Here is a 25,215-nt window from a genome sequence, read left to right on the forward strand (position 1 = left end):
TAGACCTTGTCATCAACGTAGACGTTTTACATGGAATAATATCCATCAGCAATTCTGAGTTCATCAAATGTGAAACATTTGTATTGACAGTTTGGGAATTATATCTGTGCCTGGAGCATAGACCAGGCACCAAAGTAAGTACCAAACCAAAAACATCCCATCGCTCCCTTCAGGCCAACCTCTAAAGTCACACCCCCAAAACATGACTAGCTGGCTAGCTTTAGCAATAGCTAAAGCTGTGGGTCGGCTTAAGCCTTGAGGAAGACTCTGTTCATGCGCAATGAATGTGCAGACAGAGGGCGCGCAGGTAGCCAGCTAGGGCGCAGGTATCAGATTGGACAGGCTTAAGCAGCCTGCGACAGGCACAGACGCTGGATTTTGTTTTGTTTTGTCCGAGAATTTGACTTATTAATTGCTTTGTGGGGTCAAGATAATTTCTACATATATTCAAAAAAAAAATCTAAAATAAATTGCCTGTCTCAGCTTTAAGAAATAGCTTTTTATGTAGCTTTTCCAATATACCTATATGGGGATAATATAAATAGGTATGCTTAAACAAGTAGAAAATCACAACGTTTAGAGAAGATCTAGTTTATAGCACTGTCCATACTTTACTGTCCAAACAATTCAAATTTTCTGTTGAAACTTTGGGGCCAGGTCTAGTAAAGGTCAGGGCATGTGTTCAAATATTTATTTACATCATCATACACTACAAAATAAACGTCAAAAACAAAAATTTGATCAGAGTTGGTTCTTCTCTTTCACCGGGCATCAAATACAACCACTGTATAGGAAGGGGGGTTAAGGAATTTAACAATTTATTAACCCTATAATAAACAACAGCAATTTGATAGTTTACCCTCATAGTCTCTGGTTCATGGCAACACAGAGATTGTATACACTAGTAATGACTAGTGGTGGAAATCACAGCGTACCTTACGATAAGATACAATATGCGATACATGGCCCAAGATACCGATAATATCGCGATACTGTGATAATCCATCCTTGGTTTGACAATCCTATGACGATGCATCACGATGTTTGCATACAAAATGGCTGTAAAAAGGTAAAGTGCTGGATTTCTGTCCTTATTAATAGTCCAAACTGAGTTTTTCAGTTACTCGTAACTTTGGCTAGTTAAATCCCATTCAGGTTTCCCTCATTCATGTGTTGAGCGCCACCTCGAGGAGCAATGAAGTAGCAATGCTGGGATTAAGGAAATCTTTTAAGAGCGCCTTATTTTATTAATTATAATTTCAATATTTGGTGCCAGCGTATTGATTCTCGTATCGCATGAAGAAGGGCGGCGATATATCACCGTATCGATATTTTGTCCCACCCCTAGTAATGTCATCACAAAAAAAACGTATTTTGTTTAACCTTACCAGGTTACCAGGATTTTTTTCCCCCCCCTGATTTCTGTAATAGATGCGTCACTGCTTAAAACAATCAATCTACACGACACACACTTAGGAAAGGATACATCTCTTGGTTCTCTTCTTGTACATGATTCTGTAACCGCATTCTCTGCATCGGATGGGGTCACGCGCCTTTATTTCATTCTCCGTGTGGCATTCTGCGGGACGGAACAACAACAACAACAACAACAACAACAAAGTCTCAACATGAGAGAGGAGCAGAGTCTGAAAAGAGGCTTCAGTGAAGGCCATTTGAGAGTGCATGGCTATGTGGGAGACATGGTTATGGGCTGTTTTGACCTCAGCTCACATACACATGGTGCTTTTCACCAGAGGTCACACCACAGACTTACACGTTCATATAACACTATAAAGATATTGCATAAATAAGGATCCCTGCTTTGAGTGTATTTATATATATTCAAACCATTATGTCAGACAGGCTTTTGATTCATGATAGCATCAAGGTGAGTTGATGTCAGGGTTATATGGCATTATAGATGTATATAATGGTCAACATTTGCCTTCAACACTGAATCGTCACATATAGTTCACTTATAGTCACAGAACGCATGTCATCGCAAGATACTGTATTTAAGACGCATTACAAATACAAGTAGATTTAACATTCCTGGCAAGGTAAAGTACTATTTATTTCCATTGAACATGGCTTGAATTGAATTAAATGGGTTTGGAAAAATGTGTCCTGTAATATAAAATATAATATGATCAGATGCAGAGTATTATATGACCATCAATATAGAAACAGACTTTATTGAATGCACAGTTATTGTGGTCTGAAAATCAGAACCTCCACAATATCCTTCTACCCTGAGTTTTACGACGATCAGGAGAAAAAGACCAAGTCATCATAACAATGCAGCCACTATTTTACCTCCACAGATGTACACCATGGGCTGCTGCTTGGGAGGCTGCACGTCTTTCTGGGCATCCATGCCTGACCCTACAATGGACACATTGTTATTCAATGTTTCGTTAAAGATTATTCCGTTTTGTGGACTTCTGATCGACTCATCAACATTTTACACAGAGAAGCATGGTGGTGCTATTTGGCTACGGAAATATAACGTTACTTTCCCAAGCAAAAAACAGCGCAAGCCCAAACTCTTATATAAATCTTGTATAAAACTACAATCATAATTTGTACATTACAGTGTATCATACAGACCTGGGGGAAACAGCAAAAGTGTGATGGATAGTTTATTTTTCTTTGAATCGCACACTGTACGGCCCGCGCATGCGTACACCAATCACTGACCTCGCAACAAAACGTGTTGTGATTGGTTGAAGCGTTGCACGGCGTGTGTACGCGTGTATGTGTTAGTGTGTTTGTGTGTACTCCGACCCACCAGAGGGCGCCATGCCTTGCCAAACCCCAGCTGGAGCCACACAGTTTCCCAGCGACAGACGCATAAAATAATGAGCAGATCCTAAACACTAACTTTATCTGTCCGATTTGGAAACCTTCACAGCGACGTGTGTCCTCTCCGAACCCCTAAACCATGGAGCAGTCTGCGCCTAAAAGGTGTGTACACTTTGATCCAGCGTCAAACCAAGACAGATTCTGCCTCTAAACTAGCGTTCGTTAGCTTAGCTGTCTCTCAACATTATTTAGCCTAGTTGGTTATTGATGATTCAATTATTCGCAACTATTTTAATTGTGCCTTCGTTTCCTCTACTGTGTTTTTCTTGTGTTGACATTCGTGTGTTGATGGGCCTTGACAGCAGGTTTATCCTGGTACAGACATCATGGATGTTTCCCTAGCTGTCAGGCTAATAGAAGTTAGGTTATATTTTCCAATGGGTGATATCAACTTTTCCCATATTCGGATTGCTTAAATGTTCCTCTGGTCGCTTCTCTGCAGTGTAAGATAAATAAGAATAAGTAAGAAGTATTCCTACACTGACACACATCACTCCTCTTTGGTCAGTGAAGCTGATTCTGCCTTTATCAGCAGATATAAATGATCAGAGGTCTTGTGTGTTACAGTAGCTTCCTATTATGAGGTTGTGATTTTGAATGAAGGAGAAATCATAATTTACACACATTTCATATAATACAATGACTTTATAATTCCTATTTTGGCCTAATATTTTGGGGAGTTCACTTGCTTACTTACCACTTTGCATCCACTTTACAGCAAGCTGAAAAAGCTCAGTGAAGACAGTCTTACCAAACAGCCCGAGGAGGTGTTTGATGTTTTGGAGAAACTTGGTGAAGGGTAAGCGTGTCCTTTATAGATCCAAATATTTGGATGGATCCAAACTGATTTATAACCTTTGTGTCAGCCTCACATAACCAATCACTGTTTGGTATTGAAATGGCCATCATGTCGTTTTGCTGACCAAAGTTATTTGGGTGAATGCATGGCCCCTGCACTGGTTTCTAAAATTGAGTTTCCTGTCAATGTAGCTCCTACGGGAGTGTGTATAAGGCCATACACAAGGAGTCAGGCCAGGTGGTGGCCATTAAGCAGGTCCCTGTGGAGTCAGACCTACAGGAGATCATTAAGGAGATCTCCATCATGCAACAGTGTGACAGGTATGACTTACTGGCTAACTTTCTCTTGCAAGTTAGCCACTCATTTGCTATCGTTATCCCATTGTGTTATAGTATTTTCTAGGGTGAACTGGTAAAAAAAAATCATATTGCGATTATTTTAACAAATATTGCAATATGATTCACTATAAGTGGGAAGGGAATCATCATTTTTGAATAACGATTTTCATTTTCACTACTTGAATGATGTATTAAAGAATGTGCATTTATTGGTGTCTGAAGCAAACAGCAAATACTTTAGACCGTTTTATGACATACCTGTTATTCTCAGTTCTTCAGTTTGCAGGGCTAAAGGGAACTTGGTCACTTCTTGCTACACTTAACCAGTCAATCCTTTTTCTGCCACTTCCCTCCAGTCCATATGTGGTGAAGTATTATGGAAGTTACTTTAAGAACACAGACCTGTGGATCGTCATGGAATACTGTGGCGCAGGCTCCGTGTCTGACATCATCAGGCTGCGCAACAAAACGGTTGGTCTCACACACACACACACACACACACACACACACACACACACACACAAATCCACATACACACTTGTGTGTGGCCAATTGGTTTTGCTTGCTTTGTTGATGTGCATGGTAAATGGTAAAAGTGGTAAATCTCAAGTCTTCTTGTTGAGTAAAAGTATGGAACAGAAGACCAGCATTTTCCAGATTTGAAGATTGTCTCAGATAATGGATTGAGCAGAGAACACCCATTTAATGACCTCCTTTACAATGGGCTGAACTGAATGCTTTCCACCTCATTAACCCATAAAGCATCTTATTACTAGTGTGTTTTGAGATAATGTCATTTTTATATTTAAAAAAATAATATAAACTGATTGCAATAATGTAAACACACAAAGGAAAGCGCAAGAGGAGGAATATATATAAAATAAAACAAAAAAAACATTGATTCAGAATCATAGAAGATGAGAATCAGGATTCTTCTTTGAATTTGGCAAATCCTCCACCCCTAATTGACACCCTCTACCCCACACACTGCCCCCATTTGATGATCGCTCAGCTAACGGAGGATGAGATCGCCACCATCCTGAAGTCCACCCTGAAGGGGCTGGAGTACCTGCACTTCATGAGGAAGATCCACCGGGACATCAAGGCCGGCAACATCCTGCTCAACACCGAGGGACACGCCAAGCTGGCTGACTTCGGGGTCGCTGGACAGCTCACGGTAACGCTCGTCATACTAGGACGTTACTCAACCACGGCCACCATTGTACTCCTGTCCGACCCTGGAAGGAGGGATCCCCCACTCTGCGTTCACTCGAAATGGTTGTGTCCTGATAGTTGAGGATGTTTTTCCTTGACCTTTGGGGGCTATCGTCAGGGGGATGTCATACATATATGGCCTCTTAAGCCCTTTGAGACTGTAACTGTGATTAAGGGCTATACAATTAACCTTGCCTAGACTTGCCTAGACAAAAAATGATACATCGTTACCTGTAATTCTGCTGCAACAGTCCTCCCTTTCTGAGATCAATACAGCACTTTGCATCTATATTATAATGGGTGTCAGTTATATCAAGATAATATATGTTATTTATATTAAGATCATGTATGATAGTTATATTGGTTTATAAAGGAGGTGTGTACTGGGTAAAATCACACTTAAAGTGTGTGTGTGTGTGTGTGTGTGTGTGTGCGTGTGCGTGCAGGACACCATGGCTAAGCGCAACACTGTGATCGGGACCCCGTTCTGGATGGCTCCGGAGGTGATCCAGGAGATCGGCTACAACTGCGTGGCGGACATCTGGTCCCTGGGCATCACGTCCATCGAGATGGCCGAGGGCAAGCCCCCGTACGCAGACATCCACCCCATGAGGGTGAGTCCACACATGATGCACCGTGATTCATGACGGGGGATGGGGACTGTTCCCAGCTCGTTCCCACTTTTTCCAGTGGGAACAGGAAGTGGGTGGTAACTTGAGTTGTGTTGTTTGTTGATTGGCGTAAAAGTGTTTTATTATCCGCTGTGTCGCGGTCCTTCTGTTCAACGGAGTCCTCATGACAAGGCAAGGGTGTGTCCGCCTAGCATTGAATTAATGGGAGTTAAAACGCACATAGTAGTAGTGATAATATAATATCAAAAACAAAGTAGAGGCCGTTGCAGCACTGTTAACCGGTCGCTTTGATCCTTTATTTTAACCTTTTGACCCCTCGCAGGCCATCTTCATGATCCCCACCAACCCTCCACCGACCTTCAGGAAGCCGGAGCTCTGGACGGACGACTTCACAGACTTTGTGAAGAAGTGTCTGGTGAAGAACCCGGAGCAGAGGGCCACGGCCACACAGCTGCTGCAGGTGACAGACAGACAGACAGACAGACAGACAGACAGACAGACAGACAGACAGAGACGCACGCACGCACGCACAGAGACACACACACAGAGAGACACACACACACACACACACATGAGGAGTGAGGGCTTAACTGGGCTTTTTGGGAACTGAACTGTACTTAATAGTCTGATTATAATGTTTACACACAATGATGCATTTGTCCATCTTGTGGGGACCCGAGTAGTCCCACCATGAGAGTGATGAACCACAATCCATGTTGTTTAACTACTCTGAACTTCATGATGTTGTTTCTTTGTCAAAGTTTATTGAATGTGTGTGTGCTTTGCTTTGCAGCATCCATTCATCAGCCAGGCCAAGCCGGTGGGCATCCTGCGGGACCTGATCACCGAGGCCATGGAGATGAAGGCCAAGAGGCAGCAGGAGCAGCAGAGAGAGCTGGAGGAGGAGGAAGACAATTCGGTAACACCCGACACACATACAGACACACACTGATTGGAGTGTTGACCATTTTGACATGTTTCTAGAGAACACTCCTACCTCCTCCCTCCTACGACTGGTATAAGAGTAATTAGTCCTGTGGAAAGCGATGCCTGATGTTCACGCTGCTTGGGTCACGGTTGTTTTTAAGGAGAGTGGTGTGTCAGAGTGGTGCTCTTTAGTCGGTTGTGACCGTTATGATGGTTTTGGTTTTTCCAAGTAAAACAGGATGTTAGGTTGGGTGGGTGTAGGGAACTGCTGGGCTGTGATTGGATGCTTCACTGGGAAAAACTGGAGTTGTTTCTACTTATTACTGCAAGAAGGCCAGGGAGAAGCGGCGGAGGAAAACACTGCTTATGCTCCCAGTGTGTTTATCTAGCAAACACAAACTAACACAAAACGTCAACGAATATCATCACAACAGAAAACGTATGATGGAATGCACAAAGCGACGCTATTTGGGAAATAGTAACTACCAAGCCTTGATACTGTATTAACCGAACAATATTTATAACATATTTATTTTCAATAATCTATTGTCTTCTTCTCTATGAGCGAAATATGAGTGTAAATTATGACTGAAACTCCATGTGTTAGAGGACTATAACTGCCAAAATGCCAAAATTAACCTCCACTGACAGCCCGCTGAGGCTCCACATGAATGACCAGGCATTGTGTTTGTCTCAGGACGAGGAGACGGAGGTGGACTCCCACACCATGGTGAAGTCCGGCACCGAGGGGCCCGGCACCATGAGGGCCACGGGCACCATGAGCGACGGGGCCCAGACCATGATCGAGCACGGCAGCACCATGTGCGACCTGGACCTGGGCACCATGGTCATCAACAGTGACGACGAGGAAGAGGAGGAGGACCAGAGATCCATGAGGAGTGAGTGCTTTGTGCCGGGTTTAGTTAGTGCGGGGGGGGGGGGGGGGGGGGGGGGGGGGGGGTGGTGGTGTGTGTGTGTGTGTGTGTGTGTGTGTGTGTGTGTGTGTGTGTGTGTGTGTGTGTGTGTGTGTGTGTGTCCAGGTTTGTAGGGGAGATTTGATCTTTAAAGTTATTTTAAAGATTTGACAAATTGACCAGCCTGGGCACCAGACAATGAATCTTTGGGCTTGTGTTTTATTCGCGCTGGCCTATATGTCTGCGTCCGTCGATGATGGCCCTTGGAAATCGAAAATGGCTACCAACCCTGTAACAAACTGAATTTATCAAACATATTTTGGGTTCCAGGATCGTAAATTAATCACCATTGAAATATAATTGATTCGCTACATTTGGTTCGAAAGACGTCAACGCCTTGAGTGAATGAATGTGAATTCTTTGTGAAAAAATGTCATGGCATTTTCTATAAATCATAGCAAGTAGATTTCCTCTAACTGGTTCCTCTCTCCTCCTCGTCCCAACAGGGCACCCCACGTCCCAGCAGCCCATGCGTCCATCCTTCATGGACTACTTTGACAAGCAGGACTCCAACAAGGCGGCCCAGCAGCAGGAGAAGTACAACCACAACCAGCCCCAGGAGCAGCCCGCCTACCACATCCAGGCCAAGAACGTCTTCCCCGACAACTGGAAGGTGCCCCAGGACGGCGACTTTGACTTTGTGAGTTACGGCTGAACCAGTTTTGAGGTGGCACTCCGTGGACCTCATACCCTTTTTTTTGTCATATTAGTTACAATAAGGTTATTATTGATTTTGCCTGAATATTATAATCCATCTTATATTTATTTCCTGGCGTAAACAGAAGGAATACATGTTATAAGTGTCTTATTTAATTGTCTAAAAAATAAACACCACATACATTATATATATATGTGACTAACAAACCAGTCCTCTGAACTGATTCTCAGCTTCTAAGCCAATCAGCAGTGCAATCTGCTTACAGTGCCTCACCCCTTGTCTAACTACCCTGGGCTCTGAGCTCCCCTCCCTCATGTACCATAACCTCTCTCTGCCCCTCCTCTCCACTCCTCTCCACACTCAGTTGAAGAACCTGGAGCAACGACCCAGGCGTCTAATCTTTTGGTTTTGCTTTTTTAGTGTAAAAACATGTAACAGAATTTATTAAGTGTCTGTAACAGTAGCTGTGGAGCTTCGCCTATGACCAAAGACAATCATGACGATGATGATAATGGGGAGGACAGCCTTAGCCGCCCCTGTGCTCTGAGCTTCCCTCCCTCATGTGCCATAACCTCTCTCTGCTCCTCTTCTCCATACTGGGCCCTCAGTTGAAGAACCTGGAGTTTGATGAGCTGCAGATGCGTCTGACGGCGCTGGACCCCATGATGGAGCGGGAGATCGAGGAGCTGCGGCAGCGCTACACCGCCAAGCGCCAGCCCATCCTGGACGCCATGGACGCCAAGAAGCGGCGGCAGCAGAACTTCTGAGAGATCGACCCCCATCCCCCTCCTCCCTCGCGGTCCGACCTGTGGTAGTCCATCCGACCCACCTCCTCCCCCCCCCCACCCCCCGCCCGCCCGCTCGGACAATCTTATTTTGGCACGAACGGGATAGTTTTCCCCACAGCAAGACTCAGAAAAACAATGGCGCAACCCGCGTGAAACGGTGGCTAACTTGAGCTACGATCGCTCACTTCAGCTACGACCAGCTACGGTTTGGCCGCCAAGCTACGCGCCCGCCAAGGAAGGACAGGACGTCAGACCGGCCCCGAGGGAGTCGTGAGGTGTTCGTCCCTTTCTTTTCAATGTTACAGCCTGCACATCGTGCAGGCCTCGCTCCTTTGCTTCTCGTGGAGTCTCTCACCGTGTAACCGCCACCAACACTCCAGGACTGACGTTGTTTTATTTGTTTTATATCTGCTCCCACTACAGCTAGCCCAGGAGCTCGCCATTCAATCAAATGCGTAGATCTTGGATCTTTTACTTTTTTCCCCTTGTTGTTAAACTTCCTGGAGCCAAAAACAAAATCTAATGAAGGAGATCTAACGTGGCAGAGTCGTTACTTTACCACTGCGTTATTTAACTTGTGAGGTGTCGAATGTTAATAGACGAATTGATTGCATTTCTCCCCTTTCTAGAAACATCAGCAGGAAGGTTAAGCGGCCAAGCTGACAAAACGACAAGGCGTCTACTCTTTTGCTTTTTAATGTAAAAATATGTAACAGAATTTAGTGTCCCTAACACAAGCTGTGGAGCTTTGCCTATGACCAAAGACAATCATGAAGAGGATGATGATGATGAGGAGGAAGAATGCCTTAAATTGTGTTTTGAAATCTGGTTTTCAAAAGGAGGAAGTGATGCGATCCAAGTTCGAGAGACCGGACGATAAAGCGTCTTCGCTGGCTGGTTTTCATATGACGTAATCTATTGGGAAAGCCAGAATGTCGGTGAGACTGGATTGGAGTGATCTGGAAGGAGGGAGAGGTCCCAGACCGCATAGGTCTAGGTCTGGAGTGGTTCATGGGCCATGATATTTTAACATTTCAGCTTAATTCTTTGTGTGATTTAAATTTTGATTTGATATGTGAAATGATAAACCACTTACTCGTTAACCTCATAATGCAAATTTAATTTCCTTTCATGCTAAACAATCTTTTGTGTATACAATTATTTATCTTTTTCCATTCAATCGTTCTCTTTTGATGGATCGGTATCTCTCCGATTTTACCTTTGTCACATTCCTCCATCGTTCTGGTCATATATAGATTATTTTCTTCTACTCTTTTGCTTTATTCAAGGCTGTTTCTAAATGGTTGCCTCCGCCCCTTAAACAAAGATGTATGTTTTCCAATCGCTCAAACCCTGAGGTCAGATGGCGTGAACTATGCCGAAAACAAATGTTTGAAAGACTCTTCGACCATTCGACCTACTAGCGCCCTACTTCAAGGTATCAGCTGGTGGTGTTGAATTGGCCTGACTAAATCAAACTACTGTCACTTTGATTATTTTATTTCTCCTTCATTCTCCTGACCTAAAGTCTTGATGTGTTGCCATTTTTAGTTTTAGCCAGAACCATAATTAACTAATAATTCATGCCTGAAGTGGTTTCAGGACAAAATTTAACGATACATGTCACATTTCAGTGGTGGGATTAAGACCGACACAAAGACATTTAGACATGCATGGCAGTTAAATGTTATCATTTTTTTTTTCAAGACTTTCTGCATATCTTTCATTAACTGCTAGATTGTATGTGGAGTTCTCTGGTCAGATTGGACTCAACATGACCTCTGGTTAGCTGGTGGAGGGAGGAGTCCAGGCCCAGGCCAAGCAGGTAAGACTAGGGCTGATGGATTGATTGATGGATGGAGTAGAACTGACGTCAATGAATATTGGTTAACATTTTTCAAATGGTACTGGAACTAGAATAACTCAAGTAACTTGAGTTTAATTTTGTTTTGTCAAATCGGAACCGCTTTTTAGCACACAGGGTATTTGGAAGAAGTAGAGAAACATACAGTTGACTCATTAGTGTGCGACCTGCCTGTCTTTGCTAGGCACTCATCAACATCCTCAAGACTGCTGAATGTGACTACATTCGCTACATGTCAATTCATGTTCAACATTGAATATGTTTGACCTCTCATTTTACATCTCATCCTTTCAACACACTCTGAAGTCTTCAACGTATTGGCAATTTGGAATACTGTATTTGACATTTTCAAACAGGCTTTTCTTTGTTTACTTTTTGAAGCACTAGTTTAAAAATGCTCGCAAACACATTGTTTTTTATTTAACCATTTATCAGAGGGAATGTTTGGCCTGTTTCTTGCTATTTTTAGATGCTGCATGTATATGACGGTTATGATGGTGATCATGGTTATGATGATGTTATTGCTCTTAGAGGAATGCTATAGAAAGAATGAAAGCAAGAGTGTGCCTATACTGGCAAGTATGGTAGGCTAGTATTTATTCAAAGCTGCCTTTTGTCAGTTTTTAACAAATGCAAACCATTACAGTGATTCTAGCAGTTTCAAAAAGAAAGGGGTTGCAAATTCTGCAACATTTAATCCAAGTATAATTTAGAAGTGTATTTCACATTATCTTCAATGTAATTTGTACATTTGGGTGAAGAGTGGAATGTAACCATATGTTTGAACTTAATTTATATTTTGTTTTTATGTTTTGTCGAAAGTAATAAAGGTATCATAAAGGCAATGCTCGCCATTCATTTGTTCATTTTGTAGGGACGTGTTTTGTCTTGCAGACATGACGGTTGAATTGTTAAAAGGATATAGAATAAAGGATTAGTAAATCACTTGCCTTGTGCAACCATCAGAGGGAAGACTCATGTTACCGTACTCATACTATAGATCCCCTTTGCAGTGATTTATTTTATGTTTAGACGTAGTGTTGTTGATCTTTTCTTTCACGAAACCAACAACATGTATTCCTCAGCGTAATGCCTTTACTCTAGGCAGATTTGTCACTTTTAAATAAACCAAAGCAAACGGCCTTAAAACAATGCTTGCTCTTATGTTAGACATTACGGTAAAGACACAAATATTAATCTGCTCTGAACTTTAATTTCCACAACTCCTCGGTAAACTTCTGCAAAGTATTTTGTGCAATGTCTATCGTGTTTAGAAGGTTCCTTTCCACCGAGGCTGCCCCGGCGGCCATCGGACCGTACAGGAGACAACATATGTTAGTTATCTCAAAGTATTTACACTAACATGCACTCACATACTTTGTCTGCAGGGCGACTAAAGATTTGGTTCAACTGAAGTCAAAATCGAGTTGGAGGCGGATCATGGTATTACAATTAACCTACATAACCCCTTTGAGGGTCAAATGTTGAGCAACTTGGGGGGTGAAGTCTCATTTGACCGGGACTGTCTCACTCGAGGTTTGAGTATTGAGTATAGAGTAGGCCTACTACCATGGCAGCAATCCGTCGTCAGATCCCATACACTCCAAACGCACCTGTCAGACAGGGCATCTACAGGTAGGTCTATTCAACTTGCTCTTTGTTTAAATTGGGGTTTGTGTTACTTTATAGCAGGGATACGGTGGCATTCAGTCCGGTATTTGATTGCACATTCACATATTAAGAACACGTAAACCCTTGTAACTTTACAATTTACTTTACAGTCATATTCAAATCGACAAGTTTAGTTGTGTTGTAAACAGGCATGATTTGACATCATTCATAAATGTAATACATTAGGGGCGTGGACCTGATAGCCAATCGGCGGCCGGTTGGTGTAGAAGGTGGAAACCCGTCCAAATTCTCCTATCTCCAAGAGAAACCGAACCAAATCAAAATTGATAATGTAATATCACGCAGCTCTGGAATGCCCTGAAAAATTAAATAATAATAAATAAATAAAAAGTAAAAATGTTATGTTTCATAACCGGTTCAACCACGTCTCTGTACGTTTGGTCCCATCGCATGCATCTGTTGTGCTCCGTGTTCCCCAGCCAGGCGGTGGTGGTGGATAGAACCATGTACATCTCTGGTCAGATTGGACTCGACACGACCTCTGGTCAGCTGGTGGAGGGAGGAGTCCAGGCCCAGGCCAAGCAGGTAAGACTAGGGCTGATGGATTGATTGATGGATGGAGTAGAACTGACGTCAATGAATATTGGTTAACATTTTTCAAATGGTACTGTAACTAGAATAACTCAAGTAACTTGAGTTTAATTTGGTTTTGTCAAATCTGAACCACTTTTTAGCACACATTAGGGTATTTGGAAGAAGTAGAGGAACATACAGTTGACTCATTAGTGTGCAACCTGCCTGTCTTTGCTAGGCACTCATCAACATGGGAGAGATCCTCAAGACTGCTGAATGTGACTACATCAACGGTAATATGCTTTGCCTTCTTTATCTTCTTCTTAAATTCCCATTGTATTTTCAAAACAAAAGTCCTCATTATCCGAACCATCATGTATCTGTTTCAGTGTGTAAGACCACCGTGTTGCTGGCGGACATTAATGACTTCAACGCCGTCAACGAAGTCTATAAGACATGTGAGTCCAGATCAAACACGCACACACACACACACACACACACAATCTCAGCTGTTGTAGACACAACAGATGAGATTGTGTGTGTGTGTGTGTGTGTGTGTGTGTGTGTGTGTGTGTGTGTGTGTGTGTGTGTGTGTGTGTGTGTGTGTGTGTGTGTGTGTGTGTGTGTGTGTGTGTGTTACCACTCCCTTGGTGTTACAGCCACAACATGGAATGGTCCACTTATCTCAGCTGCTGAACTAGCTAACACTAACCATGGAAAGGCTTAAGTATTTGGCAACTGGTCTCCCTCCAGTCACTGGCCATGATATACCATCTGCAACGTGCCAACACAGTTACCAACGTAACGACACACAACAAATACAAAATAAAGAAACAAATGAAAGGGAAAGGTGTGTGTGTGTGTGTGTGTGTGTGTGTGTGTGTGTGTGTGTGTGTGTGTGTGTGTGTGTGTGTGTGTTCGTTCACCACATGAGGGAGTGCTTCAACCAGGTAGTCTTCTGATGCGTGAGGAGTCGCCAGGCCTTGTTATAGATGTCCGGTCAAGCAGACATTCACTCTCCGGTCTAGAGTGAGCCAGACCCCTTGTGCTTCTCTTTGATGGCGGTCTGATCTGAGTCTTGATGAGAATCATTTAAACTTGGATTTGAAGGATAACTTGACCTATTCTCTGTGTATAACCTTACCCTCGACCTGAAATATACGGTATATTCATCATAGCCTCTTTGTTTGTGGTTGGTTGTTTGTCTTGGTTGTGTTATTAAAGAGGTTTGGTGTGGCATGGCATTGCCGAGGTTGGGAGTTTGATTTCCGCCAGGGGCCAACCCATGCTAAGAATGTGTGCAAGAAGCATCCATCAAATGGAAAATACCATATTATAACATGTTGACACCTTCTGATATGAAAAACCTCATGAGGTTCTCCTGCTGGGAACAAGCTGCTTTACAATACGAGAAGAAATTACAAGTTTCTTCTCCAGGTGAGTCGCGTGTTTGTTGAGGAGGACTAAACAAAACAACGACATGTGAATCCCATTGCCACTCCTCGGTAACCGATTACAGGCTCAACCGTTTCACAAGTCATTATACCGACACGGCCGTCTTTTGAAGGGCTTTCAGCTAAGCCTGTCTGTTTCCATCGCTGAAAGCGATACGTACACAGGCCGCCGTAAACGCAGGTCAGGCCCCCCCCCCCCCCCCCCCCCCCCGACACCGGTGCCATCCACATACTTCCTCTTGGCCCACAAAGCCCCGGGTAGTAAGCCGAGCCCACAGTGGCACGGTGACTGGTAAGTGGAAACCGTCCTGTCAGTCAGACAGAGGTAACGTGACCCCCCCCCCCCCCTCCCCAATCCAGCCGTCCGCCGCCACAACTTCGGAAACACAAACACATAAAAACGGAAAACTCTCTCTGACCCCCGGGACGGGAAGCGACGAGTATAGTTGGGACGTAGCGTTCCTAGTCGTGCTTTGGTGGTTTATGAAACTTTGGTAAGTTGAAGGCTCAGGAGCTTTTACCCTAATTTTTTGCTCAATTTAGCCATTTTAATATCATATGACTGTACCTTCAGCGTTATTCTCAGACCTTACCCTCATTATCTGTTTTTCCTCCTCAGTCTTCACCAGTAACTTCCCTGCCAGAGCAGCCTACCAGGTCGCTGCTCTACCCAGGGTAAACACACACACACACACACACACACACACACACACACACACACACACAGTCTGATTTGTTTTAGTTTTGTTTAAATGTCTGCCTGTCTCTTTCACGTTTTATAACCGTTCTCCCTCTTTCCAGGGGGCTCTTGTAGAGATTGAAGCAGTGGCGGTAACGGGACCCATCAGTGATCACTGACTAGATGGCCCCCTCATACACAAATTATAGCAGACACACACACACAGGTTATAACATACACAGTTCTTACCTGATGACATGGTTATGGCATTATCATTACCAGCATCAATGCAGAGTCATTTTAACCAACCCCTGACCTTGTTTGGTCGGCTGTGTCTACTTATGAAATGGTACAAGCCACACTTTTCTTTTTTAAATAAAAAACTAAAGTCACAAACTGTTTGCTTGTACTGCTTAAAAAGCGATTTATTTTGAGAAAATATATAGTGATTAATTGGATGTCTTTGGATACCGCCTCTTTCGTGTTGTGATTTATGACATGTAAAGTGAAATTTGACTGAGTTTCTCACGGAACAACACAACAATCATAAATAAAAGTGACTTTGAATGCTCACTTTTATCTCATGGTGGCCTGGATGAGATGCAGCTCCCCAGCGTCCGCAGACCCAAACTTCAAACCACACTACAGAAGCCGTTAAACAAACCTTATGAAAAGTTTGGCTTTGTTTTATGCATATTGCGCAATAATGAGGATTTGGTTAAGCTCATGGAAGTTAAGTCAAGATGCATATGGTGTCATTAGTCCGTTATATGATTAGCTTTCTAACCTTTTTTCGAAGGTCATAAAATAAGCGGCAGATGACAAAAAGATGAAAAAAACAATATAGCGTAATCCTAAACAATTTTGGCTTGATTCACTTGGAGGAATGGAGAGGTTAAAGGGTCCCTTTTTAAAATAGCATATATTAATCATCCAAAAATGAATATTAATTAATGTTAATGATTAGTTTAACTTTTATTAGTTCATCATTTACTAAAGGCTCATAAATACATGGTTTGTCAATGAATAGTTCATCATTAACTAAAGGCTATTAGTATATGCTACACGGGAACCTCCTAAGATGGCGCAATTTGATTGGTGGCTATCTCAGGATATTGGGCAATATCCCATGATTGAGATCTGAAACTCCCAGCAATTTTTTTTTATCTTGTTTATTTTTGGAGTGTACACGTGTAGTATAAACTAAAACAATTATTCACCTCAGGCTCCGTGAATAGTGGGGAATAGCCCCCTCGAATAATTGTTAAATATGACAACGGTATTGTAAAGTGTTACCAAATGATCTTCACAGAGATCTCATTTTCAATAGTTAATTTAGATTGCAGTAACAATTCTTGAATCAAGTCCCAAGTCCTTCCATTCTCTTAAAGTGAACAAACCTACTAAGTGCTTTTTATTATTGAGGAGACGGTGACGCACTAGCCTCAGACCGGTTCAGACCGGTTCCGACCAGGAAGCAGACGCCTGTCAGGTCTGCTAAGCTAAAAGATGGCGGCCGTTTGGGTTCGGCCCTCACAGGGATTGAGTAAGTGACCATGCAGCTCTGTAGTACATATATACCCTGCCAGTACATCGCTGTCAGCAGAAGCGGGAAATAAAAGGCACAGTGGTGATGGAGAGAACCCCGACTGAAAGACGTGATCACAGGGTCCGCACCTTGGCAACAAAAGCAATGTCTCTTTTTCTACAGCCGACCACTCGCACACACATTCACACAACACGCACCCACACATATACCCAGAAATACGTGTTGGAACGGTTTCGTTGGAATTCCTCGCTGTGGTCGTCAACCTTAGGTGCCCTTCACTCACTGGGTGCTAAACGACACAGGAACAAAGAGAGGGAAAGGTTGAATGGTATCTTATGATTAACTGGGCAGCTCATGAGTTATGGATGAGTCTAATGCCGCACACCACTGCTTACCTGGTGTCTTCTCTACACTCGGCTCTGATTGGCTAGAGGCCGGGGCCTCAGCACTTCCTGGAGAGAGAGAGAGAGAGAAAATATAAATTATAAAGATGTAAATTGATACGGCATAGGCACTAAATTCATGTTGAGTGTGAGGTGAACAATGGCAATCACAATTGTTACGTGTCATTGAAAACAAATAAAACTTGATCAAACAAAAAACGACATTTACTCTCGAAAGAAATGTCGAATACAAACTGCACGATATCTTATCCAAGTCCATCTCTCAAACCCTTTTGACCCAAAACAATACTGCGATGAGACACTTGATCTAAATTTGGCTGTGAAACCCAGGCAGGCTCATGGCTAGCGGTGATACTATCATTTGTCGCTGCCCGTGGCCCTGTGCGTGTCTTAACGTTAGCTAGAGCTAGCGGGCTCTGGTTTCTCCATAGACTCAGATTGCACCGTAATAGCTGCACACTGACAACAAAGTGCTGGCAGGATTCCCACTTCCTGGGGTCTGTCCCCAAACAGATCACCTACAGAGAAAACAACCTGGATTCAAGACGGGTCCGATGACCAGTAGCAAAAAGTGGACACACACTTGAGGTCCAGCAAGAGTGAAATGTTGTTTTCATAGGACCAGAGGGCTTTTAATGTGCATATTGAGAGAAACTGCATTAAGTAGAGCTAGATGACGGATTACAGCTATGGACATAACTATAGGGACATACTATACATGTCAGGTCACATTCATAGTTTAGGAAGTTTGAGTTGACAATTCCACAAGTTACACATTAGCACTTATTTGATGTTCAAGTCAAATGTTAGCAATTAGTATATACATTTAGCTATTATATTATTGCCTGAATTTCCTGTCTGATGTCACTGACCAGTGACCAGTGACCATAAGCAGAAAGGAGCCTTTACAGCATTTCTATGTGCTACTATTTAGCCAATAAGGAAAGGCCTTCATCCAAAGAGACGGTGAATTCAAATACAGGTCATAAAGGAGCCGGTCGGGGTTAGGTATCCGGCTCAACGACGCCTACAGGTTAAACTGTGGACATCAGGCATCAAACCCAGTACCTTCGGTCTGAGAGTCAAACACTAGGATACACTATCCTGCACTATCAAGTGTTGACTCCCTGCTCATGCCGTGATGTGACGTCATGACCTTCCCTCAACAAAAACAGAGGCATTTTTCATTTGAATTAAACAAACTAGAAGATAAGTAGACGTCGTCATCATCGTCTAGTGGCCATCTGGTAGTTTGCATGGAGAAGAAACGAGTGAATCCATGGAACTAATGGAATGATTGTTCCAGGCAGCTTGTTATCGTTTCACCCCTCATCTGCCTACACTTGATCGAGAGCGTGAAATGTGAATGCGGTCAGCCAGGCTTGGGTTAGTGTGCTATACCATTCTCCCCTTCTATGAATCATTCTCTGTTGGATGTAAAAGCAGCCTGTGTCCCTTTATGTAACCCAATAGAGAGTTATCCATATGCTAACACACCACTTCGACAATCCACAGTATGACCAGGGTTGGTCAAAAGGGCTTTCAAAACGTAGTCTGTAAAGACTATTTACAACTATAACCACTACATCATTAGTCATCAGACTTTGATCCAAAGTGACTTGCCGTAAAAATTGGCTCAAGGATGCCAACAGGTAGACCGGCATCAGGATTTCAACCTAGAACCTTGTCTGCCTCTAAGCCACTAGCTGGACTGTCCTGCTCTACGCCCTGTACTGTAGCTTTTGCTGGTAGTGTTTCACCACTAACCACCGAGCTCTCCTGACCTTGGCCGTCGGTCATGAGCTCCAGTCATTGGTCTTTCAGTGTGTTCTCCTGCTGCCCTAACACGTCATTATGTCTGGGTCACATGGTCAGGCAGAACTGAATGAAGACGGCAAGCACCGAAATAGATGTGTACATGTCTCTCTGATGGTGGAGCCATTATATAAGCTGTGGGGTCATAATATGTCGTGTTTTAAAACTTTTGTTGAGATCTGTCAAGTTGTTTGGCATGGAAAATGCTGTTTCTGTTCTCTAACAAGGGTAACAAAAGAGGCACTAAAGGCAATAAATCTAATTCTCAATATAATGTCTGTGTGTACTGGTAGATGGAGAGAGGGCTCAAGGCAGAGGTAAGAACTACTGGAGATTTTGTGAGAGTCAATTAGGGGAAAGGTGGGGAAAATGGTGTTGCAATTGTGTACATGGTCTTTAATAAAAACACCCTCATATTCTTGTGAACCAAACCACAATTTAATCTCAAGTACAAACATACGTCCACTGGCCCATAATGGAACCATAATGAAAGTCCCAGCGGAATAACAATAACGCAGGCCATCCATTCAGAGACGGACATCCATTCACCTAAGTGTGATGTTCAGGGGGGGAGGGGTCTGCCCATTGGCCATTACGAGATCCGTCCTCATTGTTCTCCACAGGGTCACGTGACCTATAAACATTATTCTGTGTCACCCCCCCTGTGTGTTCATTAACAGCCTTAAAGAGAGGCGTGTGTTGGATACTACCTGGTTACAGCCATTGTAAGGGGACCGGGGAGAGGGATCTGGGGAGAGTCGAATATGGTGATATAATTCACCAGGGCTGCCCATGCTCTCTCTCTCTCTCTCTCTCTCTCTCTCTCTCTCTCTCTCTCTCTCTCTCTCTCTCTCTCTCTCTCTCTCTCTCTCTCTCTCTCTCTCTCTCTCTCTCTCTCTCTCTCTCTCTCTCTCTCTCTCTCTCTCTCTCTCTCTCTCTCTCTCTCTCGCCACAATGGGGGTGGAGAATGCTCAGCTCAGGTTAACCCTGCTCAATGAAATGTTTACGGTGGCGTCCTCAGAGACCTCTGTTCCAGGTATAGCATCATTGGGAGGATTCCTACTTTCCTCAATTCAGGGAATTGGGCAAAAGACTGCAATAATGTCCATGACACATCCTATTGGTGGTCTCCCTACCCTTGAGTAGAAGTTGACAAAATCCCAGAACCAACATTTGGTTCAGGGTCATGTGTTTTGGGGGAGTGGCTTTGGATGAAGGCCTGAATAGAGGGTCGGAATCTTTTCGGTTGGATTCTTTCAAAATCTAGATCACTTTGGCTGGATTCTCCAAATGACCGGTACTCCTCTATTAAATGCTGTGCTTATTTTGTTGTTTGGCGAGTGGAAAAAAAGAATCCCTAAGAATCAACATGAATGTATGTAATGTATGTTTTTGTATGTATTGTATTTGTATGTAATACAACGGTACAAATAATACTCAGTACCTGGAGGTCTTAGGGTAGACTAAGTAAATGTAAGTAAAATGTTTTAAAAGGGATTGGAGTAAAACTACTTTCCACCCCTCCTCAGTTTTTTGCATGAGCAACCATGCAAAATCTGAATCTCCATACACTTTACGAGAAGGAAGAAGAGGTTGTTAAAGTGTTACCAAGAATCAGTGTTGTGCATGAACTAGTTCAAAAGAACTAGATCATTGAACAAGTTCATTTTTCTATTAACTTTGAACTGAACGTAACATATTTTTAACTAAAGGACTTGAACTAGTTCAGATTTTGTGACATTCTGAATTGATGCTTAGGTCCAGATGACATGTTTATTAAATCGAGTTACTGCCTTAGTTGTGATGAATGAAACAGCTGTACAAATAATATCCACAACAATCTGAGATTGTAGTGATGGGCAGCAGGTAATGGAGAGGATTAATTTTAAAAGATAAGCACAGAATACTCACTCCAACAGTTTTTTTTTGGTTTCTAAAAAAACTGAACATGAACTAGTTCAAAACTGAATTGGTGAACTATGAACGTGAATTTATTAATTTTCTTTTGTATGAACTGAACTTTGAACTTTGAAAGAACGACTCTTTGTCTTGTTCACGGCGAACTTTACACCACAGCATTCAGGAACACAGCCTGATGATGTACTAGGTCCTACATCTACTTCCTCTTCTAAACAAGAAAATAAAGTTAGAAAATAACATTTGTTTAACTTGTTAAACCATATTTCCAAAAAATTTTTTTAGCTCTCTCTCTAGGTCGCAACATAAGCATATTATGGATATTATTTTGCATCCTACCATGCACAAAGATAGGATTCTATGTAATAGCAGAAGTTCTGGTGGGAGATGGCAGTGATCCTGGAGGGGGGGGGACACCAGAAACTGCAAGCGGTGAGCTGACACCTTGTTCCCTGTTGTGTTATGGAGATATTATACTGAAGGAATCCTCTTCCTGCGTTGGCTAAAGCTTTCAGAAGGGTTGATAAGTGTATTTCTACAGTGGCCAGGTAACACGGTGTTGATTTGAAACCTATACAGACACTTTCTGACACTTTGCAACTGCTGGCCTGGTTTGTGTTTGAGTTTGTGTTTGTAGTTGTATGCGCTTACAGATCCTAGCCTCCAGCAACCTGATTGGTCGAAACAAATATGAAGCGTATTGCTGGGTGATTCACACACACTCGACCGAGAAAGGCCTAATTTGAACTTGCAATGGTGTGCGTGCTCACCACTGATCCGCTGTGTAAGAGCAGAGTTTGATAAGTAGGGTCAGGAGGAGAGTTGAGTAATACAATAGTCAAATGAGAAATTTGCAAGTGAAACAGGCAGAAGAGTATGGCATCTGACCTTCAGAGTTCACTGTATCACTGATACATGTCTTCACCTGTTATGTCATGACTCCTGTTTTCCTTTGCTTCACTGCACTGACGTTTACCTTGAGCTGCTGCTGCTGGGGCCTCTGGCTCCGAGGGCGCTGAGGGACTAGCGGCCTCTGTGGAGCTAGCTGCCTCCGTGGGGCTAGCTGCCGCCACTGGGCTAGCTGCCTCCGCGGGGCTAGCTGCCTCCGCTGGGCTAGCTGCCGCCGCGGGGCTAGCTACCTCCGCGAGGCTAGCTGCCTCCGCAGGGCTAGCTGCTTCCACGGGGCTAGCTGCCTCCACTGGAGCTGCTGGAGTAGCCTCCACAGGGGCCACCACTGCCACCGGGGTGGGGGCCGCGGCCTCTTCTATCACCTCGGCCCCCGCTTCAGGCTGGGCCGCAGCTGGGGCCGCAGCTGGGGCCGCAGCTGGGGGTTCATCTGGTTTAGCCCCGCCCTCCCCGACTGGCGTCTGGTCAGGAATGGTTTCGGTATCCTCGGCCGCTGGACCCTTCTCATTGGCTGCTCCTTTCAATGGGGCCGGGGCGGTGTGGAAGACGAGGGACGAGAGACGAGAGGAAAGATAAGAATGAATTTTGCAAGCCACAATCTATGTAAAAATGTCACACATTAGAGAACATGAATAAAACTTTAACATTCAATGCTTTTTAAGGTACGAAATTATGAAAGATTTGTGAGGCAGAATCCAATGGGAAAATATTTGTATTTAGTTTAAGGATCATTCTTCATATCACTTATCACATCTACTTCCTCATACACAAAGTTTGTGAGTAGGGCTGCTAACTTTTGTCTTGAGTGAGGGGAGGGCCACATGTTACTAAGCAACTTCTTTCTGCTCAGTTGACACATAAATGCAACCAGAAAGAGTTAATGATTACGTGTACCTATGAATTATTACAGACACACATTAACCGCTTTAAGTTGGCTCTGGAGCCACAGTTTATAACTTATATTATTTTAGATATACCCTTAATTTGCATGGATTATATTACTGTTTACATTGATACTATGGATCAATGTGGATTTATGATGAGCATTATCCTTATTCAAATGAGGGTTAGTGGTAGGATTTAATCATCCTAAAATGGAAAAGGGAAGTCGACTGCTAAAAAAGAAAATTGTATATTGGTTGAGATAAATAATTCGATATTGATAAGAAAGGAGTTCCATTAAGTGTTGGTTTATGTCTTCTATAATCTACACACCACCTTAAACTAGATAAATTAATAACTGCAAGCAACGGTTTCTCTTCCTGACTTTATTTTTTCTGGTTTGTTTATATAGTTCAATGGGTTTGAACAGAAGAAGCCATAGCTATAAAAACCAACCTGTTCGATGTTTTGCTTTACCTTCAAACTAGTACCTACAGTAGCCCTTCGTCCTACACATACTACAAGGAAGGGTCTAGTGCGGATGGATTCAGTATTTCCTTTTTGAAACCTTAGACTGTCACCAAATCCCCCCAGCATACCACTGTCCCTCTCCCTGGCAATGACAGGGCATAGGCGCCAGAGTTAAACTATTAACAAATAGATGTTCTTCTGTTATTCTGCACTTGAGTCAATAAGGATTCTGACGTTATAAAAACCCTGTCTTGCTGGGAAGATAAAAACACGTTATGTACTATTGTAACACGGGTCCTAATCTGTTTAATATGACAGTGAATGTGTCCTGGACTGTCTCGTTTTATCAACAGCATAATTCAGGATTAACTCAGATAGTTTGTAATTGTTTGAATGTATTTCTACGTTTGCGGGGTTGTGCATGCAGACGCTCACATGTTATAGATCAGCTATTGAAGCAGAAGAGACAACTCATATGCAAAGGCTGTCTGCTTGTTTCCAGGCAGTGCTGGTGAAATAATAAACGTACCTGTGGTGCTCGCTCCGTTGCTCTCTTCGGGTTTAGCGCCCAGTCGAGTCGGATCCATTGCACTTGTTTGAGAACTTGAGCATCCCATTCTGTCGTTTGCACATAAGCACGGGTGTTTCAACTTAAGGGTTTGAAGTAGGCCCTACTTATGATGACGATGCGCTGGTGAATAACCTGCACACAGTTTCTGTGAGCGTTATCTCATGTCACTGGTACAGCCAATCCTTTGGAGTTAGAGAACCAACGCAAAATTCAGATAATAACGCGCGCGCATGGTTCAAACAATAATCAGACGAGTTTTGTTCCAACGTTGACTGCGGTTTGTAATTTCAAGTCGTGGCAATCGGTCCACGTAGGTCCAGGGTCTCTCCTCCCTGACCTGTCACCGACGCAAGTGGAAACATATGGTTAGTTTGTATCCAGGAGGATGGCATAGGACGTGGATCCATATTTGATTCAGCTGGGCGGAGCGGAGAAAGTGAACCGCCGCCCCCGTTCCCCTTACCAACCACACTTCGCCGGGCGGCGAATCTTTTTTTCGTAGGATGGTAGGGGTACGTACCGCCTTTTTCGCCTCTGATTGGTTAGAAGGGCTCTCCTCCGATTGGTTATGGCACAGTGCAGGCTGTCGGCTAGTCTACTACCAACAGAAGTAAACTGGTGTATTTTCTACCATTGACTGACGGCGGCTTCATTCATCTGTGGTAGCCTACTAAAAATGACCATCATGTCTTTACTTTGGTAATAATTTGGACATAATAGTTTCATTAAATAGTTTATGTTAAGCAGGCAGGATGCAAGTTAGGACCAAAACATCTCTCGTCCCCTCAGGGAGCCTTAATGGACTCTATTGACTGTTCTGTTAATTGTACTGCTGTTATTAAGCCTATTTGTTGGTTCGGAAAACTTGGAGCCTAATTGTTAGAGGTTGTTGTCAATGTTACTCCACTGCAATGTACAATAGTTGCGTTACATTTGTGTAACTGTGTAATTGTGTGACCTGCACTGCACACAGCTGGGCAAAATAGTGCCGGTTTATTCAATGCATAAGTCGGCTTATGTAGCCTACTCTAATGGGACGCACTTATCACTGTTGGATTGAGTTCGTTTACTTCTGATGGTGGTAGACTAGCCGACAGCCTGCCCTGTGCCATAACCAATCGGAGGAGAGCCCTTCTAACCAATCAGATGCGAAAAAGGCGGTACGTGCCCCTACCATCCTACGAAAAAAAGATTCGCGGGCGGGTGAGACGTCGTTTACATCTGCATAGTTGATAAAGCATATAACAAAACGGGGCAAACAAAAATACATGGCATTTGGACACATACGATGAATAGTGAGGC

The 25,215-nt window shown here is 43.3% G+C and overlaps 4 protein-coding genes across 5 annotated transcripts; 2 read left to right on the forward strand and 2 right to left on the reverse strand.

Annotated features, from left to right (window-relative positions):
• Positions 1-677: 677 nt before the first annotated feature.
• On the reverse strand, positions 678-2,690 carry polr2k (RNA polymerase II, I and III subunit K). Its single transcript, XM_084484643.1, has 4 exons — positions 2,611-2,690; positions 2,317-2,385; positions 1,487-1,579; positions 678-784 (listed from the first exon to the last, which is right to left on the reverse strand). The coding sequence occupies exons 2-4, from the start codon at positions 2,375-2,377 to the stop codon at positions 762-764; spliced, it is 177 nt and encodes a 58-aa protein (XP_084340769.1). The 5' UTR covers positions 2,378-2,385; positions 2,611-2,690; the 3' UTR covers positions 678-761.
• A 140-nt stretch (positions 2,691-2,830) lies between these two features.
• On the forward strand, positions 2,831-11,827 carry stk3 (serine/threonine kinase 3). Of its 2 annotated transcripts, XR_014639444.1 has the most exons (13): positions 2,831-2,967; positions 3,584-3,664; positions 3,856-3,984; positions 4,359-4,473; positions 5,015-5,179; positions 5,664-5,831; positions 6,172-6,309; positions 6,643-6,768; positions 7,474-7,675; positions 8,197-8,390; positions 9,017-10,634; positions 10,934-11,021; positions 11,245-11,256. XR_014639444.1 is itself a non-coding variant. In XM_084485181.1 (11 exons), exons 1-11 carry the CDS (start codon positions 2,945-2,947, stop codon positions 9,173-9,175), a joined length of 1,500 nt encoding a protein of 499 aa, XP_084341307.1. In that variant the 5' UTR covers positions 2,831-2,944; the 3' UTR covers positions 9,176-11,827. The 2 variants fall into 2 exon arrangements, 1 of the variants encoding a protein (XP_084341307.1); XM_084485181.1 differs by having other exon boundaries at positions 9,017-11,827.
• Positions 11,828-12,544: 717 nt separating this feature from the next.
• Positions 12,545-15,797, forward strand: LOC311365209 (2-iminobutanoate/2-iminopropanoate deaminase-like). The gene is made up of 6 exons (XM_084484732.1): positions 12,545-12,695; positions 13,172-13,277; positions 13,504-13,558; positions 13,655-13,723; positions 15,339-15,394; positions 15,521-15,797. The coding sequence occupies exons 1-6, from the start codon at positions 12,631-12,633 to the stop codon at positions 15,575-15,577; spliced, it is 408 nt and encodes a 135-aa protein (XP_084340858.1). The 5' UTR covers positions 12,545-12,630; the 3' UTR covers positions 15,578-15,797.
• A 1,425-nt stretch (positions 15,798-17,222) lies between these two features.
• Positions 17,223-23,959, reverse strand: LOC311365322 (uncharacterized protein; the record flags this gene model as incomplete). The annotated part of the gene is made up of 4 exons (XM_084484835.1): positions 17,223-17,236; positions 17,343-17,399; positions 22,060-22,506; positions 23,872-23,959. 4 exons carry the CDS (start codon positions 23,957-23,959, stop codon positions 17,223-17,225), a joined length of 606 nt encoding a protein of 201 aa, XP_084340961.1.
• Between the last annotated feature and the right edge of the window lie 1,256 nt (positions 23,960-25,215).

This window comes from Micromesistius poutassou, assembly GCF_964030765.1.
Source record: "Micromesistius poutassou genome assembly, chromosome: 20".
In the NCBI taxonomy this organism is placed as follows: Eukaryota; Metazoa; Chordata; class Actinopteri; order Gadiformes; family Gadidae; genus Micromesistius; species Micromesistius poutassou.